The sequence below is a fragment of the Daphnia pulicaria genome, chromosome 4, assembly GCF_021234035.1.
Source record: "Daphnia pulicaria isolate SC F1-1A chromosome 4, SC_F0-13Bv2, whole genome shotgun sequence".
Lineage (NCBI taxonomy): Eukaryota > Metazoa > Arthropoda > Branchiopoda > Diplostraca > Daphniidae > Daphnia > Daphnia pulicaria.
In genome coordinates this window covers 743205-761130 of record NC_060916.1, presented here as the reverse complement: position 1 = coordinate 761130, position 17926 = coordinate 743205, and the positions used below count along the sequence as shown (strand labels likewise).

The 17926-nt window shown below is 40.8% G+C and overlaps 6 protein-coding genes across 6 annotated transcripts in view; 5 read left to right on the top strand and 1 right to left on the bottom strand.

Moving 5' to 3' along the window:
• The window catches only part of LOC124336387 (calcium uniporter protein, mitochondrial-like), an 878707-nt gene that overhangs the window by 675766 nt on the left and 185015 nt on the right, over positions 1-17926 (bottom strand). The window lies entirely within an intron of this gene.
• Positions 5-2863, top strand: LOC124336133 (succinate dehydrogenase [ubiquinone] flavoprotein subunit, mitochondrial-like). The gene is made up of 10 exons (XM_046789808.1): positions 5-185; positions 322-408; positions 489-531; positions 588-863; positions 936-1029; positions 1090-1421; positions 1482-1650; positions 1712-1907; positions 1975-2172; positions 2233-2863. The coding sequence occupies exons 1-10, from the start codon at positions 129-131 to the stop codon at positions 2767-2769; spliced, it is 1989 nt and encodes a 662-aa protein (XP_046645764.1). The 5' UTR covers positions 5-128; the 3' UTR covers positions 2770-2863.
• Positions 3357-4490, top strand: LOC124336671 (vascular endothelial growth factor receptor kdr-like). Its single transcript, XM_046790458.1, has 5 exons — positions 3357-3444; positions 3505-3756; positions 3817-4056; positions 4124-4287; positions 4356-4490. Exons 1-5 carry the CDS (start codon positions 3357-3359, stop codon positions 4401-4403), a joined length of 792 nt encoding a protein of 263 aa, XP_046646414.1. The 3' UTR covers positions 4404-4490.
• Positions 4439-5052, top strand: LOC124336670 (fibroblast growth factor receptor 2-like). The gene is made up of 3 exons (XM_046790457.1): positions 4439-4486; positions 4555-4684; positions 4763-5052. Exons 1-3 carry the CDS (start codon positions 4439-4441, stop codon positions 5050-5052), a joined length of 468 nt encoding a protein of 155 aa, XP_046646413.1.
• On the top strand, positions 5808-17786 carry LOC124336235. The gene is made up of 8 exons (XM_046789962.1): positions 5808-6192; positions 6272-6449; positions 6515-6657; positions 6717-6870; positions 6951-7136; positions 7216-7371; positions 7463-7559; positions 17499-17786. Exons 1-8 carry the CDS (start codon positions 5929-5931, stop codon positions 17617-17619), a joined length of 1299 nt encoding a protein of 432 aa, XP_046645918.1. The 5' UTR covers positions 5808-5928; the 3' UTR covers positions 17620-17786.
• Positions 8074-10393, top strand: LOC124336393 (fibroblast growth factor receptor 1-like). Its single transcript, XM_046790184.1, has 8 exons — positions 8074-8203; positions 8273-8914; positions 8967-9226; positions 9287-9532; positions 9594-9754; positions 9819-9941; positions 10010-10139; positions 10218-10393. Exons 2-7 carry the CDS (start codon positions 8883-8885, stop codon positions 10010-10012), a joined length of 825 nt encoding a protein of 274 aa, XP_046646140.1. The 5' UTR covers positions 8074-8203; positions 8273-8882; the 3' UTR covers positions 10013-10139; positions 10218-10393.

The following is a 17926-nucleotide window of genomic DNA, read 5'->3' as shown; positions in this document are numbered from 1 at the left end:
TGCACTATTTTCTATTCATTTCCTTACGTAACATACTTTCACACGATCAATTTGGATATCCAAAGAGTTAGTCAAAAACGCAGTTCTCGTCATCGAAAGAGGTTTCAAGTTTACCTCTCACTTAAATTATGGCTAACATTTTGAAGCTCTCACTGGAATTGGCTGGAAAGGTGTCCTCTCCTTTGGTGAGTGTCGAAAATATCAACGTCGATAAAACTTAGTTAAACTTTAAAATTTATCAAGATTAGTTTATTATTATGATATTCACCCAATATATTGACCAAATAACTAATTGAAATGTTACCAAAATGGAATTTGTAGCTTAATGCAAGGCCAGCTGTGATTGGCAACCGTAATTTCCACTTCACCATTGATGGACGCAAGGATTCTAATGTTGGAACAAGCCAGGTTAGTTGTAAAATTTTATTGGTAGGCCTATCAGATAGAGAAAAATTAACCCTTTCTATTTGCTGTTGGCTTGTAATCAGATTTCCCGAGACTATCCAGTTGTTGATCACACCTATGATGCAGGTATTTTGATTACGTAACAGTTAAACAAAAATTGGTATTAATTGTTTGTTTTATAGTTGTTGTTGGTGCTGGTGGTGCTGGACTTCGTGCAGCTTTTGGTTTGGTTGAAAAAGGATTCAAAACAGCTGTGATCACAAAGCTGTTTCCCACTCGATCACACACTGTTGCTGCCCAAGGTGGAATTAATGCAGCTCTGGGAAATATGGAAAAAGATGACTGGAAGTGGCACATGTATGACACTGTTAAAGGCTCAGATTGGCTTGGAGATCAAGACGCTATCCATTACATGACCAAAGAAGCTCCTCATGCAGTTATTGAGTTGGAGAACTATGGTATGTGCCACTTATCAATAGTTTCTTCTGCAGCAGACAATTTATCATATTTCCCCTTCGCATATCATTAAGGTATGCCTTTTAGCCGCACCCAAGACGGCAAAATCTACCAGAGGGCTTTTGGTGGACAGTCCTACAATTATGGCAAAGGTGGACAAGCTCACAGGTATACCTAAATTAATTTAACATTCAAGGCAGAAATGAAAAATCCTTATTTATTCACTAGATGTTGCTGCGTTGCTGATCGTACTGGCCATTCTCTTCTTCACACCTTGTACGGCCAGTCTCTTCGCTACGATTGCAATTACTTCGTCGAATACTTTGCTTTGGATCTGTTGATGGAGGAAGGCGAATGCCGTGGCGTGATCGCTCTTTGTTTGGAGGACGGATCCATCCATCGTTTCAGATCCAAGAACACTGTTCTCGCTACCGGTGGTTATGGTCGAACCTTCTTTTCGTGTACTTCTGCTCACACTTGCACTGGTGACGGTAACGCAATGGTGTCTCGTGCTGGACTTCCTCTTCAAGATTTGGAGTTCGTTCAGTTCCATCCTACTGGTAAAGGAATTGCAAATTAGCCTTTTAGATCGTTTGGACTAAATTTGACCATAACAATAGGAATTTACGGAGCTGGATGTCTCATTACCGAGGGTTGCCGTGGAGAAGGTGGTTACCTTATCAACAGCGAAGGCGAACGATTTATGGAAAGATACGCTCCAGTGGCTAAGGATTTGGCCTCACGTGACGTCGTTTCTCGTGCTATGACTATTGAAATTCGTGAAGGACGGTAATATCTTTGTCAAATCAAAGAAATGTATAAAAATGCTCAAACTTTGATACTCTTATAGCGGTTGTGGCCCCGAGAAGGATCATGTATACCTTCAGCTTCATCATCTTCCTCCACAACAGTTGGCTGAACGCCTTCCTGGTATTTCTGAAACGGCCATGATTTTTGCCGGCGTTGACGTCACTCGTGAGCCGATCCCGGTGTTGCCTACCGTCCATTACAACATGGGTGGCGTTCCCACGAACTTCAAGGGCCAGGTAACATGGCTTATCATCTTGCTTGCAAATGAAACGACTCTTGAAATCATTTTCTTTTCTCTCCCAGGTTATTACGCTCAAAGATGGAGCTGATGTTATTGTACCTGGTTTGTACGCTGCTGGAGAAGCTGCCTGCGCATCCGTGCACGGTGCTAACCGCCTGGGTGCTAATTCTTTGCTCGATTTGGTCGTTTTCGGCCGAGCATGTGCCCTAACTATTGCCGAAGAGAACAAGCCATCCGAAACTATCGGAAAATTGAGTCCGGTAATATTCGTTTACTTCATTGTCCATCAGTTTGTGTTGTTCAATCATTTGTCTTGATAGAACGCTGGCGAAAGTTCCGTGGCAAACTTGGACAAGCTTCGTTTTGCCAATGGTAGTGTCACCACGGCCGAACTTCGTGGCAAGCTGCAGAAAACTATGCAGAATCACGCAGCCGTCTTCCGAACTGGAGACGTTTTGGAAGAGGGATGTAAGAAGATGTCTGATCTTTGGCCATCATTGCACGACATCAAGGTGGCCGATCGCGGCCTAGTCTGGAATTCTGATTTGGTTGAGACCCTTGAGCTCCAGAACCTCATGTTGAACGGCATTCAGACCATCTACAGTGCCGAAGCTAGGAAAGAATCCCGCGGTGCCCATGCCCGCGAAGACTTCAAAGACCGTATCGATGAGTACGACTTCAAGAAGCCGATGGGAGGTCAACAGAAGCAACCTCTAGAGCAGCACTGGCGCAAGCACACACTCTCCTGGTGTGATCAGGAGAAAGGGGATGTCACTCTGCAATACCGCCCCGTCATTGATGAAACATTAGACGAGAAAGAGTGTGCGTCGGTTCCCCCCGCATTGCGCGTGTATTAAAAATACAACTTTTAAATTCCTGTATCTATCGCCGTGTTCCGATTGTAGCCACTGAAAATAGACTAATACATTTTACTGAGGTGTTCTCGACAAATTTTTTCATGCAATTTTTGTAAATTTAGGTTGGAAAAATTCTGAAAGGTGAAGTAATTAGATTTTATTGTAAATTTATGTCTTTTAAAAATCATTGACGTTTGACGCTTGACGTTACTCTAAATACTCCCACTCTATTCCAGTGCAGTTCGATTGTGAAAAATCAAACTGTTTCCAATAGGATTTCTTTTCAAATTAAAGGTAGCTATATTTTACTATACAGAAATAAAACTTAGTGTATATCGTTTCGTTCCAATTTCGTTTTACCCAAGAGCCGGAAAGAAGGACAGGAGACGCTAATACAATCGTCATCGCCGGAATAGTGCCTATATTACTCTTTCTAGTTGGGATCGGCATCGGAGTAAAGTTGTACTATGATAAGGTGAGTCTACGAGTGATGCATAATATTCATTCATCTTTCATTTCATTTTAAATCAAAGAAAGGGATTGTATTTCCTGGAGCAGAAAAATTACTTAGGGGAAACCCTAAAGCAATGAATGACGAATTCACGATAGAAGAACAAATTTGCCAACTCCCTTACGATAGACGATGGGAATTTCCGAGGAACCGCTTAAAACTCGGTACATTATTAGGAAATAAATAAATTTGCATCATATTTAACATGCCATAAACGAATGCAGGGAAGCAGATTGGCGCTGGGTGTTTTGGACGAGTCCTCAAATCTGAAGCTGTTGGAGTGAAAAATCCTAACGACCATTCCGTTGATAACACTTGTGTAAACGTTAAAACTGTGGCGGTAAAAATGGTCAAGTCCGAAACCGACATCGCTGCTTTAGAAGCACTCGTCAGTGAAATGAAAATTCTCATTTACATCGGGTCGCATCTTAACGTGGTGAATTTACTGGGAACTTGCACCAAAAGAATCCATCGAGGTATGGGCAACCCGAGTAAAATTTGTAATCGCACGTTTTGAATTCTTTTTCTTCATACAGGAGAATTGTTGGTCATTGTTGAATACTGTCGATTCTGTAACCTACAAAGCTACTTGATTCGTCACCGAAATCATTTCATCAATCAACTAGACGAGTTTGGTAACTTGAAGACACAAAACGACACGGAAGACATGTCAGACACGCACTTTGACACACAATCGCAAACTGGATCAACAGTTCAAAATTCGACAGGATGTGATTCAAATGAGACAATTGAAATGTCCAATCTCGATATTTCATGTGAGTAAAAACACTTTCTCGTAGTTGTACTTCAACATTAAAATTTATTTTTTCTTCGTCTTACCAGTTAATAAATCGATTGTTGATTCTGAAGAACCTAAACCGCTCTGGCAATGCCAACAAGACGTATTGGATAATGCTGATTCGAATGAATCAATATCTACCCGGGATTTGATCTCTTATTGGGCTTTTCAAGTTGCCCAAGGGATGGAGTACTTAGCTGAAAAAAAGGTAAAAGACATCAGCTTTTTTTTTCCTTAATTAGCTTATGAATCCAGAACATTTTGTTATTCTAACAGGTTCTTCACGGTGAGTCGGTGACTTGGCCGCCCGTAATGTTTTGTTAGCTGACAATGGAGTGGCTAAAGTAGCGGATTTCGGAATGGCTCGTAAAATGTATTACGATGGAAATTACGAAAAAAAGGGAAAGGTAAAATATAATTACTTTGTCCAGCTAAAGGTGAAGTAAACTACTGATTTGCCGCTCTTGTTTTATAGGGATTGATGCCAGTCAAATGGATGGCGATTGAATCCCTGACGGATCGCATTTATTCTAGTCAATCAGACGTTTGGTCTTACGGAGTTCTTTTATGGGAACTCTTTTCTCTAGGAAAAGTTCAATGTCCAGGTGAGTTTCTAAAATTTACTACTAATTCACTTGCCTTGATTATATAACTTTTTTGGAAATGAAATTCAAATATTTTAGGATTGGACGCGGGCCATCATCTCGTCAAAGAAATTCAAAATGGATATCGCATGGAGAAACCAGGAACTGCACCTAGTTTTTTGGGAGAAATTATGACCAACTGTTGGAAAACAGAACCAAAAGAGAGACCGACATTTGGCCAAATTGAGGAAGTTATAAGCAAACATATGGAGTCATCCGTCAGCTCTCATTATCTTAATCTGAATGCTCCTTATGTTAAACTCAATGAAGCTAAAGAAATTGCGACATCAAACGATGTTTTTGGATTGGCGAAGTTATTGACCGATTAATCGCCTACTTGCTGTAACCTGTAAATGAAATAACTCTTGAAAACTGATAAGACTAGATTAAAATGAATATCATTACTGAATTAACCATTTTCCTGAGGAAAACCCGATGACATTATAGGAAAACCCACAACTTTAATCCGAATTATAAGCAACCAGAGAAACAAGTATTTGTAGTAAACCCCGTTTCTTTGAATTACTACCAATGCCTGGGGTTTTCAAAGAATTTCCTTATTGGGCATCATACGAAATTGTTCGAGAAAACCTTCCCTTGTTCACTGTCGTTTGTTGTCCGTTTCAAAATATTGCATCGCTGCTTGTCAAGTATTCAAATCATTTCTATTTCTTTTTTTGTGGAGGTGTGTTGTATTAGGTGTGTTTTGTCACTCTTAATCGTATAGTGTGTATAGTGCACTTGATCCTGGTATTAGCCAAACAATGTTCTGCTCAACGCAGAACCGGTTCATTTCGGATATTCCAGAGCAAATGCTGATTGCTGTACGTTCCGACATCACCCCCCCGAATATGTGTTTCATAACCACAGGAAATCAAGTATTTTAACTTTCAAAATGGAATATGCCTAGGGCTTTGAAGAATTACCATGTATGGGTATCATCGCGGTAAAAATTGTTCCGAGAATGCCCCCGCAGCTCCCCCTGGTTCACTGTTTTTTGTTGTTCGTTTCGAAATATCGATATGCGACGTAGTATTCGAACTGCTGCGAGTATTATATTGTCATTACGATTTCTTCTTTGAAAAGTTTTGAAATCTTTCCAGTAATAATTGATAGCCCTCTCAATCTGAGAGTACTGTATATAGTGAATCTAGAATTTTATTTTAAAGTGAGAAAACTTATTCTGTTGTGTTATCATTTGTCAAATGTTTCCTCAACCTTTTGTTCGACTTTGCATTTCATCAGCCAATTCGAGATGGATAGGTGGATTACTCTTAATGCACTTGATCCTGATAGCCAAACAATGTTCTGCCCGACAGATCCGTTTAATTCCGGATATTCCAGAGCAAGTGTTTGCTGTAGGTTCCAACATTACCTTGACTTGCATCTTTGAAGATGCAGAATTATACAAGGACAATTCGTTGTGGCAGGCGTGGCAACTGCCCGGCTATGTTGCCAAACATCCGGAAGTATAAATCACCTCATAAGTTTTATTGAAACATTTTGCCTTTTCCAAACGTTCATTTTTTTCTATTATTTTTTTTATAGTTAAGCGATGCAAGCCACCGCCTTAGTCAAACGTATGTTAAGAACGGAACGCACATGATATCGACGATGACCCTCACAAACGTCCAAACCAAAGACACTGGATATTTCGGTTGTACCGTGCGTTTGTTTCGTCTGCGTGACGAGAACTATGAAGTGAAACAATACGTCTACGTTTCAAGTTTGTTATAGCTTGTTCATAACACAATAACTCGTGTAAATCAAGTTAATTGATTGTCCATTTAGGTAATGAAAATAATGTTTTCATTTACGACCAACAAGATGGCATGAAGAACAGCACCTTTATTTTTGAACACGGAAATTCTGGCCTTGTCCCGTGCAAGTCCACTCATCCTAATGTTACCGTCTCGCTCATCCGCAATTCTCGAGTACTCAAATTTTATTCGCAAGACGATATTATGTTAATATAATTATTCAACATTAATAGAATTTATTATCTGAACCCAATTCAAACTGGTTGATGGAATCTAAACGCGGATTGATACTTCATCAAGCGACGTTTGGAGACACTGGTGACTACCAGTGCATCGGAACAGTCAACAACATCAGCACGAAGATATTTTTTAAGATTTTCGTTGAAGGTATTTGTGTATTATAATTAAAGTCCGGTGGAATGTGCCTTAACCCTCATTTGAACTCACTAATTAAACCCCGAAAATAGGAATAGAATTGATAAGAGTTGACGACATTGCTGATCCATGGGAAGGAAACAATGTCACATTAATTTGTCGTGCCAACATCAATCCCGAATTTGCTTCTCCTCCTGAATGGTTTTTCATGTCAAAATTCGATGTGAGTACACTAAAACGAATTTATGTATTAATTAATGAGACGGACCCATCTGGAGGTAAGAAAACTTGATCACTTTTTCCCAGTGTGAAGATTTTCTTTTAACATTTTTTACTTTATCCAACATAAAATCAAAGGCATTAAAATCAGCTTAACTAATGACGAGTTGGGAGTTTACGAAAGTCGACTAGAACTTCTCAATGTTAACCGCCAAACTACTCACAGAGAATTTAAGTGCAACTCAAAAATCGATAACAAAACTGTATCGAAAGAAATTTCTTTTTTTATTAGAGGTATTTTTCCTTTTTTTTAATTTAATGCATCATCCCATCTCGTTGATAAAATTGTGGGCACTAATTAATTACATTTCCACATTTTTTTAAGAGCCTGATCACTCATGGATAATCTACGGACTAATACTTCCTATCGGTATTATTGTTCTTGTCATGATTTTTGTTGCAATCATGGTTGTCATCCGAAGGCGATATTGTCCGTCCTGTGAATGCAACCCTTGTGTTTTTCTATTCGGACTTTGTAACTGTTCACAGATTTGCCTTTATTTACTGCCTTGCTGCATCCGTCTTAAGCTCGTTGAAATGCAGCATTAAGAACAGGAAATTTTTAACTTCTACACCACAATTTACGTTCTTCGTTTGCGTTTTTTATGCACCACCGTAATTTCATGCGTATTCTTTTTATCTGTACCTCTTCGTTCTATCACTCCTTAGTAAATAATTAGTAATACATTTTGCCAAAAATTTAAACAGTTTCTTTTACTTGATTTTCCTCATTTTAATTACTTTTTAAAGTAGCAGACTAGCAGTAGTTGCGAGCTGCTTAATTGTAACATATGAACATTGTCATTGTAGATAGCACGAAAGGAGCGTGATCTATCCTCATACTACGCTTTATTTTGTATAAAAGATGAGTAGATTTCTAATACATTCCATTGATTGTTTTTTAAAATAAGTTGCGAAAATTTGTTTCAATAATTGTTCAACAGATCTCGCTGTTTTTCGATGTAAAAACAAATGCCGCACGCCAGCCGTTCACCAGTTTCTGAAATCTGAAGTGACAATTGACAAATGACAATACTGACAAATCGTTTTTCGAAACATTACTAAGGTTGGTTTGTACTGGAGACAAGTTGAATCCTGCATTACATTCATTTATTTTATTTAAATTCTATTCCAGTTTTGCGTCAAAATCAGGATGTTCCTTACAATATCCGAATATGATCGTGGTGTCAATACTTTTTCACCAGAAGGTCGTCTTTTCCATGTAGCCCGGCATTTGTACCTGTGCTGAGAAATGTATTAAAACTATCTTCAAGTTGTAATTTTGTCTAAAACATATAGGTTGAATATCAATTGAAGCTAATCAAACTAGGTTCTACTGTCATGAAAAATCATTGGTTAACATATGATGATTGTTTATTGTTCTGGTCTGGTCAAGAATTCTTATTTGATTGGGACACTTGAGCTCCAAAACCTCATGTTTAACGGCATTCAGACCATCTATAGCTGAAGCCAGGAAGGAATCTCGCGGTGCCCATGCCCGCGAAGACTTCAAACTTCAAAGATTGTGTCTATGAATACGACTTCAAGAAGCCGATGGGAGGTCAATAGAAGCAACCTCTAGATCAGCACTGGCGCAAGCACACACTCTCCTGGTGTGATCAGGAGAAAGGAGATGTCACTCTGCAGTACCGCCCCGTCATCGATGAAACATTAGACGAGAAAGAGTGTGCGTCGGTTCCCCCCGAATTGCGCGTGTATTAAAAAGGTCTCCCTTACGATAGACGATGGGAATTTCCGAGGAACCGCTTAAAACTCGGTACGTTGTTAGGAAATAAATAAATTTGCATCATATTTAACATGCTATAAAGGAATGCAGGGAAGCAGATTGGCGCTTGTTGTTTTGGACGAGTCCTCAAAGCTGAAGCTGTTGGAGTGAAAAATCCTAACGACCATTCCGTTGATAACACTTGTGTAAACGTTAAAACTGTGGCGGTAAAAATGGTCAAGTCCGAAACCGACATCGCTGCTTTAGAAGCACTCGTCAGTGAAATGAAAATTCTCATTTACATCGGGTCGCATCTTAACGTGGTGAATTTACTGGGAACTTGCACCAAAAGAATCCATCGAGGTATGGGCAACCCGAGTAAAATTTGTAATCGCACGTTTTGAATTCTTTTTCTTCATACAGGAGAATTGTTGGTCATTGTTGAATACTGTCGATTCTGTAACCTACAAAGCTACTTGATTCGTCACCGAAATCATTTCATCAATCAACTAGACGAGTTTGGTAACTTGAAGACACAAAACGACACGGAAGACATGTCAGACACGCACTTTGACACACAATCGCAATCGCAAACTGTATCAACAGTTCAAAATTCGACAGGATGTGATTCAAATGAGACAATTGAAATGTCCAATCTCGATATTTCACGTGAGTAAAAACACTTTCTTGTACTTCGACATTAAAATTTATTTTTTCTTCTTCTTACCAGTTAGTAAATCGATTGTTGATTCTGAAGAACCTAAACCGCTCTCGCAATGCCAACAAGACGTATTGGATAATGCTGATTCGAATGAATCAATATCTACCCGGGATTTGATCTCTTGGGCTTTTCAAGTTGCCCGAGGGATGGAGTACTTAGCTGAAAAAAAGGTAAAGGTATACTTTTTTTTCCTTAATTAGCTTATGAATCCAGAACACTTTGTTAATCTAACAGGTTCTTCACGGTGACTTGGCCGCCCGTAATGTTTTGTTAGCTGACAATGGAGTGGCTAAAGTAGCCGATCTCGGAATGGCTCGTAAAATGTATTACGATGGAAATTACGAAAAAAAGGAACAGGTAAAATATAATTATTTTGTCCAGGTAAAGGTGAAGTGAACTACTGATTGGCCTCTGATGTTTTATAGTGACTGATGCCGGTTAAATGGATGGCGATTGAATCCCTGACGGATCGCATTTATTCTAGTCAATCAGACGTTTGGTCTTACGGAGTTCTTTTATGGGAACTCTTTTCTCTAGGAAAAGTTCAATGTCCAGGTGAGTTTCTAAAATTTACTACTAATTCACTTGCCTTGATTATATAACTTTTTTGGAAATGAAATTCAAATATTTTAGGATTGGACGCGGGCCATCATCTCGTCAAAGAAATTCAAAATGGATATCGCATGGAGAAACCAGGAACTGCACCTAGTTTTTTGGGAGAAATTATGACCAACTGTTGGAAAACAGAACCAAAAGAGAGACCAACATTTGGCCAAATTGAGGAAGTTATAAGCAAACATATGGAGTCATCCGTCAGCTCTCATTATCTTAATCTGAATGCTCCTTATGTTAAACTCAATGAAGCTAAAGAAATTGCGACATCAAACGATGTTTTTGGATTGGCGAAGTTATTGACCGATTAATCGGAAAACCCGATGACATTATAGGAAAACCCACAACTTTAATCCGAATTATAAGCAACCAGAGAAACAAGTATTTGTAGTAAACCCCGTTTCTTTGAATTACTACCAATGCCTGGGGTTTTCAAAGAATTTCCTTATTGGGCATCATACGAAATTGTTCGAGAAAACCTTATTCCCTTGTTCACTGTCGTTTGTTGTCCGTTTCAAAATATTGCATCGCTGCTTGTCAAGTATTCAAATCATTTCTATTTCTTTTTTGTGGAGGTGTGTTGTATTAGGTGTGTTTTGTCACTCTTAATCGTATAGTGTGTATAGTGCACTTGATCCTGGTATTAGCCAAACAATGTTCTGCTCAACGCAGAACCGGTTCATTTCGGATATTCCAGAGCAAATGCTGATTGCTGTACGTTCCGACATCACCCCCCCCCCCCCCGAATATGTGTTTCATAACCACAGGAAATCAAGTATTTTAACTTTCAAAATGGAATATGCCTAAGGCTTTGAAGAATTACCATGTATGGGTATGATCGCGGTAAAAATTGTTCTGAGAATGCCCCCGCAGCTCCCCCTGGTTCACTGTTTTTTTTTTTTGTTCGTTTCGAAATATCGATATGCGACGTAGTATTCGAACTGCTGCGAGTATTATATTGTCATTACGATTTCTTCTTTGAAAAGTTTTGAAATCTTTCCAGTAATAATTGATAGCCCTCTTAATCTGAGAGTATAGTGAATCTAGAATTTTATTTTAAAGTGAGAAAACTTATTCTGTTGTGTTATCATTTGTCAAATGTTTCCTCAACCTTTTGTTCGACTTTGCATTTCATCAGCCAATTCGAGATGGATAGGTGGATTACTCTTAATGCACTTGATCCTGATAGCCAAACAATGTTCTGCCCGACAGATCCGTTTAATTCCGGATATTCCAGAGCAAGTGTTTGCTGTAGGTTCCAACATTACCTTGACTTGCATCTTTGAAGATGCAGAATTGCATGTAAATCGCTCGACCTTAACTTATAGTGTTGACACTTGTATTTAGCCCTTTCAACGCAAACAAAAACAAAAGAATAACGATATGGTCCGCCTCAGGACCTCAACGCCCCCTTTATTCTAGACGCTTTTCGGCTCTTACGCAAAACGGTCATGCCGTCAGATAGTTCAACTTCGTCATCTTCGGAAAGTGATTCTTCAGTCTCTCGCCGTTCTCGTCGTTCAAAACGAGAGCGTCGTCCAGCCCAAGATCGGCCGGATCGTTCTCGCAGCCCACGTCGCGGATCTCGAGCTCCAGACGAGGCAGAACAGGAGAGGTTGGAGCGTGAACGGAGGGAACGGTCTAGAGAAAGGTTGGAGCGAATCGTGGAAGAAGATCGTTTAAGGAGAGAGCAGTCAGAAGAACGGCGAGCTCAACAAAATCAGCCAAGAGATGGACAACCGGCAGATGGGCAGCAGCCAGCAGAGGATCAGCCAGGAGATAGGCAGCCAGTTCAGCCGCCGGGTCAAGAATCGAAGCAGTTCAAATTCACGGTGGCCAGGAAGAGAATGAAGGTCTTCAGGAACTGGATGACAACCTCTTTAAGCGCGCCGGAAGCCAGAAATCTTCGTGATAGTTTCATTCCGAGTTTCCCTAACTCTGGTTTTGATTTAGTTTGTCCCCAGGTAGACTCTTCTTTTTCGCGCCGCTTCAAAGACATTAAAACTCCAGAGATGTCCAAGGCGGAGGCTACGGAAAGGTCCCTGAAAGCTGAACAGTACAAAATTTTGGATGTGGCGCGTCCGCTTTTATTCCTGAGAGAAAAAATTGCGGAATCCGCAGATTTGAAAGATTCTCCATTGGCAGAAGCAGCGGATACGGCCCTGCGTCTCTGGGGCCACACGTTTCACAATGTGACTACCAGCCGACGGGAAAACTTGCTGAAAGTTTCGGATCCGAAATTTCTCTCCTTGTTGAAGGAGCCCCACCGTTTCAAGCCGCGGGAGTGCGCTTCGCTTTTTGGTCGACACTTCATCAAGAACATGGTGAAGGAGGCAACAGACGACCAAACTCTTAGAAGCATTAGTAGCAGCCATGGCTCGTCATCAAGGCCTAGAGCGGGCAGCAGCGGTTATCGTGGCTCCTCAAGATCTCATCGTGGAGGAAATTTCGGCCAAGGAGGCTATAGCAACGGCTATAACGGCGGATCATCCGGCACCTTTAACAGGAGCAGAGGAAACCACTCAATCAGGTCGGAAAATTTATCTTTGCCTAATTATTCCTTAGATCCTCCGCCCATTGTGGGAGGTAGATTAAGACATTTTGTTGATTCCTGGAAATGTTTGTCGAGTGATCCATGGATCTTACAAAGCATCAGTCAGGGTGTAAAGTTAGAGTTTTTGGCGAGCCCGTTTCAAGCTCGTAACCAAAGTAACATGGAAATGGGGGAGAGTCAATGGGCGCTCTGTAATCAAGAAATTCAGGATCTTGTAAGAAAAGAAGCTATTGAGCCGGTTGAAGAATCGGAGCAATGTTTTGTCAGTGGGGTGTTTATTATTCCCAAAAAATCGGGTGGGTTTAGGCCGATAGTAAACTTGAAAGCTTTAAATAAATTTGTCTGTTCCCCTCATTTTAAGATGGAAGGGGTTAGTTCTTTACAAGAGATCATTCGTCCCGACGATTTTTTTACAAAAATTGATCTGAAGGACGCATATCTTACCGTGCCTCTTCACCAAGAAGACAGAAAGTTTATTCAAATCAGGTGGGGGGGGCAACTTTTCCAATTCAAAACGCTAGCCTTCGGTCTGACATCCGCCCCCTTTTTATTTACTAAAATTCTTAAACCTATTGTGACCTTCCTACGGTCCCAAGGTTTTCGTCTTGTCATCTATTTAGACGACATTTTGCTATTAAATTCTTGCAAAAAGGAGGCGGAGCGGGAATTTTTGTTTGCCACGGAGCTTTTAGAAAAATGTGGTTTTGTGATAAATGTAGAGAAATCTATCGGCACCCCCCACCAAGTAATCGAATTCCTGGGGTTAATTGTAGACTCGCGTAACCTGTCGCTTTCCTTACGCACGGAAAAAGTTGACGAAATCATTCGTCTGTGTCAAAATTTGTTGTCGAAAAGTTCCGCACCTTTACGGGAGATTGCTAAAGTCCTCGGTCTTTTTGCTTGGGCGATCAAGGCCGTTCCTTTTGCCCAGTCCCATTATAGAGATTTGCAGAGGCTCTATATTGATGGTGGCGTCCGGTTCGAAAATAATTTAAATTCTTTGGTTTTATTAGACAACGGCTCTAAAATCAATTTGTCCTGGTGGGTTGCTAATTTGATTAAATGTAACGGAAAGCCAATGTTGGCGGTGGATCCCGATCTGACCATCTATTCGGATGCATCAAACTCAGGGTGGGGTGGCGTGCTTAATGGGGTCTCGACAAGGGGCCCTTGGACGGAAGTAGATAGGCTGAGGCATATCAATGAATTAGAGCTTCTCGCGGCATTATACTCTCTCAAAGCCTTCACTAGTCAATTGGAGGGAATTTCTATTCGTTTAATGATGGATAACTCCACGGCCGTTTGTTATGTAAACAAAGCTGGAGGGACGCGTTCGAAAAGTCTTAACGATATAGCGGCGGACATTATGTGTTGGTGCGAGAGTAGAAAAATGTCGGTCCACGCAGTTCATCTCCCTGGAATATTGAATTCTCTCGCAGATCTGCAATCCAGATGGAAACGGGAGTCCAGCGACTGGAAACTCAAGACGTCCATCTTTTCCCAGCTGTCGGAACTGTGGGCACCGGAAGTGGATTTATTTGCATCCCATTGGAACCGGCAAGTGGCGCGGTTTATGAGCTGGAAACCCCAGCCGGAATCGGTGGCGTTGGACGCTTTCACTCAGAATTGGAAGAATCTGAAAGGATACGCGTTTCCCCCGTTCAATCTGATCCACCGATGCTTGATCAAGATCAGGAGGGACAGAGCGGACGTGCTGATGGTAACCCCAGTGTGGCCGTCCCAGCCGTGGTGGCCAACGATTTTGGAGCTGTCCTGTCGGCCGGCCCGCATTTTGAAACCGAGCGAGGACCTGTTGCTGGACGCGACGGGCACCAGCCACCCACTCCTAGTGCGAGGGTCCCTCCTGTTGGCCGCATGGACCTTATCAGGCGACGATATGAAAACCGAGGCCTTTCGGAGGGAGTGGTGCAATTACTCCTGGCCAGCAATCGCGAAACCACATCAGCTACTTACAAAAGTGCCTGGAACGTTTGGTTCCATTGGTGCTCTAAGAGGAGTGAAAATCCCTTGTCTCCTACTCTAAATTTGATTTTGAAATTTTTATCGGATCTTTTCGAAGAAGGTAAAGCGTACAGGTCAATAAATGTGTATCGGTCAATGTTGTCCGGTACGCTGGAAAAGATAGAGGGCTGGGATGTAGGTAAACACCCTCTGGTTGTCAAACTGATGCAAGGAATTTTTAATTCTTCCCCTCCCAAACCAAAGTATACTGGGTTTTGGAGCACAGATACAGTTTTGGATTATATCCAGTCGCTAGGCCCCGATAGCGGGTTGAGCCTAACAGTTTTATCAAAGAAATTAGTAATTTTGTTGGCTCTCACTTCCTTGTTTAGGGTCTCGGAGATCGCATCTATTGATTTTTCGTCTATGGTTTTCTCAGGGCCGGCAGTGAAGTTCGCCTTGTCAAAGCTCAGAAAGTCGCAGACACCTAGCTCAGCAGGAGCGATCTTCTCCTTAAAAAAGCTCACGGTTTTGTCAAACGTCTGTCCAGTCTCGTGTCTTGATTGTTATTGTAAAGAAACACGCAAGTTCAGGAAGGATTCTAACTCTAATCTCATGTTAAGTATTAAATCCCCCCACGCTCCGATCGGCGCTTCAACGGTGGCCAGATGGATCAAAGATTTTCTGGGCGACGCAGGAATTGACACGTCAATCTATTCAGCGCATTCCACCCGTGGGGCGGCCGCATCTAAGGCGGTGGCGACGGGTTTATCAATCGAAACAATTTTGCGTTCGGGCAACTGGTCGTCCGAAAGCGTATTCGCCAAGCATTACAGTCGGCCAATCGAGAAAGAAAGCGTGGCTAGCCATGTGCTAGGTGGTGCCAGTGGTTTGGCTGGTTAACGTGCTTTGAAGTCACTATAAGTTAAGGTCGAGCGATTTACATGCAATTAGTAAATTGCTCGAGGTCGCGAAGCGACCGAAGAGCAGTTATGATTGTATGTATAATAAAGCGAGACCTTAACTTAGGTTAAGGTACCCCCCCAACCCGCTCCTAACTTTATTAATCGTTTTTCTTCATTCCTTTCAGAGGAAGAGGATTTGGCAGTAACCAGCAGAAAAGGTGAATAGTTGGCCTACTCTTTTGGATCAGCGGCCCTGAGAAGATTTCCCGAGCCTTAAAGGTCTGAGGATAAAGGGGGCGTTGAGGTCCTGAGGCGGACCATATCGTTATTCTTTTGTTTTTGTTTGCGTTGAAAGGGCTAAATACAAGTGTCAACACTATAAGTTAAGGTCTCGCTTTATTATACATACAATCATAACTGCTCTTCGGTCGCTTCGCGACCTCGAGCAATTTACTAATTATACAAGGACAATTCGTTGTGGCAGGCGTGGCAACTGCCCGGCTATGTTGCCAAACATCCGGAAGTATAAATCACCTCATAAGTTTTATTGAAACATTTTGCCTTTTCCAAACGTTCATTTTTTTCTATTATTTTTTTTATAGTTAAGCGATGCAAGCCACCGCCTTAGTCAAACGTATGTTAAGAACGGAACGCACATGATATCGACGATGACCCTCACAAACGTCCAAACCAAAGACACTGGATATTTCGGTTGTACCGTGCGTTTGTTTCGTCTGCGTGACGAGAACTATGAAGTGAAACAATACGTCTACGTTTCAAGTTTGTTATAGCTTGTTCATAACACAATAACTCGTGTAAATCAAGTTAATTGATTGTCCATTTAGGTAATGAAAATAATGTTTTCATTTACGACCAACAAGATGGCATGAAGAACAGCACCTTTATTTTTGAACACGGAAATTCTGGCCTTGTCCCGTGCAAGTCCACTCATCCTAATGTTACCGTCTCGCTCATCCGCAATTCTCGAGTACTCAAATTTTATTCGCAAGACGATATTATGTTAATATAATTATTCAACATTAATAGAATTTATTATCTGAACCCAATTCAAACTGGTTGATGGAATCTAAACGCGGATTGATACTTCATCAAGCGACGTTTGGAGACACTGGTGACTACCAGTGCATCGGAACAGTCAACAACATCAGCACGAAGATATTTTTTAAGATTTTCGTTGAAGGTATTTGTGATGTATTATAATTAAAGTCCGGTGGAATGTGCCTTAACCCTCATTTGAACTCACTAATTAAACCCCGAAAATAGGAATAGAATTGATCAGAGTTGACGACGTTGCTGTTCCATGGGAAGGAAACAATGTCACATTAATTTGTCGTGCTAACACCAATCCCGAATTTGCTTCTCCTCCCGAATGGTTTTTCAAGTCAAAATTCGATATGAGTACACTAAAACGAATTAATGAGACGGGCCCATCTGAAGGTAAGAAAACTTGATCACTTTTTTACAGTGTGAAGATTTTATTTTAACATTTTTTACTTTATCCAACATAAAATCAAAGGCATTAAAATCAGCTTAACTAATGACGAGTTGGGAGTTTACGAAAGTCGACTAGAACTTCTCAATGTTAACCGCCAAACTACTCACAGAGAATTTAAGTGCAACTCAAAAATCGATAACAAAACTGTATCGAAAGAAATTTCTTTTTTTATTACAGGTATTTTTCCTTTTTAAAAATTTAATGCAACGTCCCATCGCGTTGATAAAAATTTGGGCATTAATTAATAACATTTCCACATTTTTTTAAGGGCCTGATCACTCATGGATAATCTACGGACTAATACTTCCTATCGGTATTATTGTTCTTGTCATGATTTTTGTTGCAATCATCGTTGTCATCCAGAGGCGATATTGTCCGTCCTGTGACATTGGAGAATGCCGCTCTTGTGTTTGTCTACTCGGACTTTGGAACTGCTTACAGATGTGCACTTATTGCTGCTTTTTGGCATCCGACTTCAGCTCGTAACCCATCATCATTAAAAACAGGAAATTTTGAATTTCTTAAACGATTTATGGTCTTTGTTTACGTTTTTATATGCACCGCCGCATTTTTATGCGTATTGTTTTATCATTACTTCCTCGTTCTATCACCTCTTAGTAAATAATTAGCAATACAGCTTGCCAAAAATTCAATCAGTTTCTTTTATTGATTTTCCTCATTTTACTTTTTTTAAGTAGCAGTAGTTGTGAGCTGCTTAATTGTAACAACTGAACATTGTCATTGTAGATAGCACGAAAGGAGCGTGATCTATTCTCACGAAAGGAGCTTGATC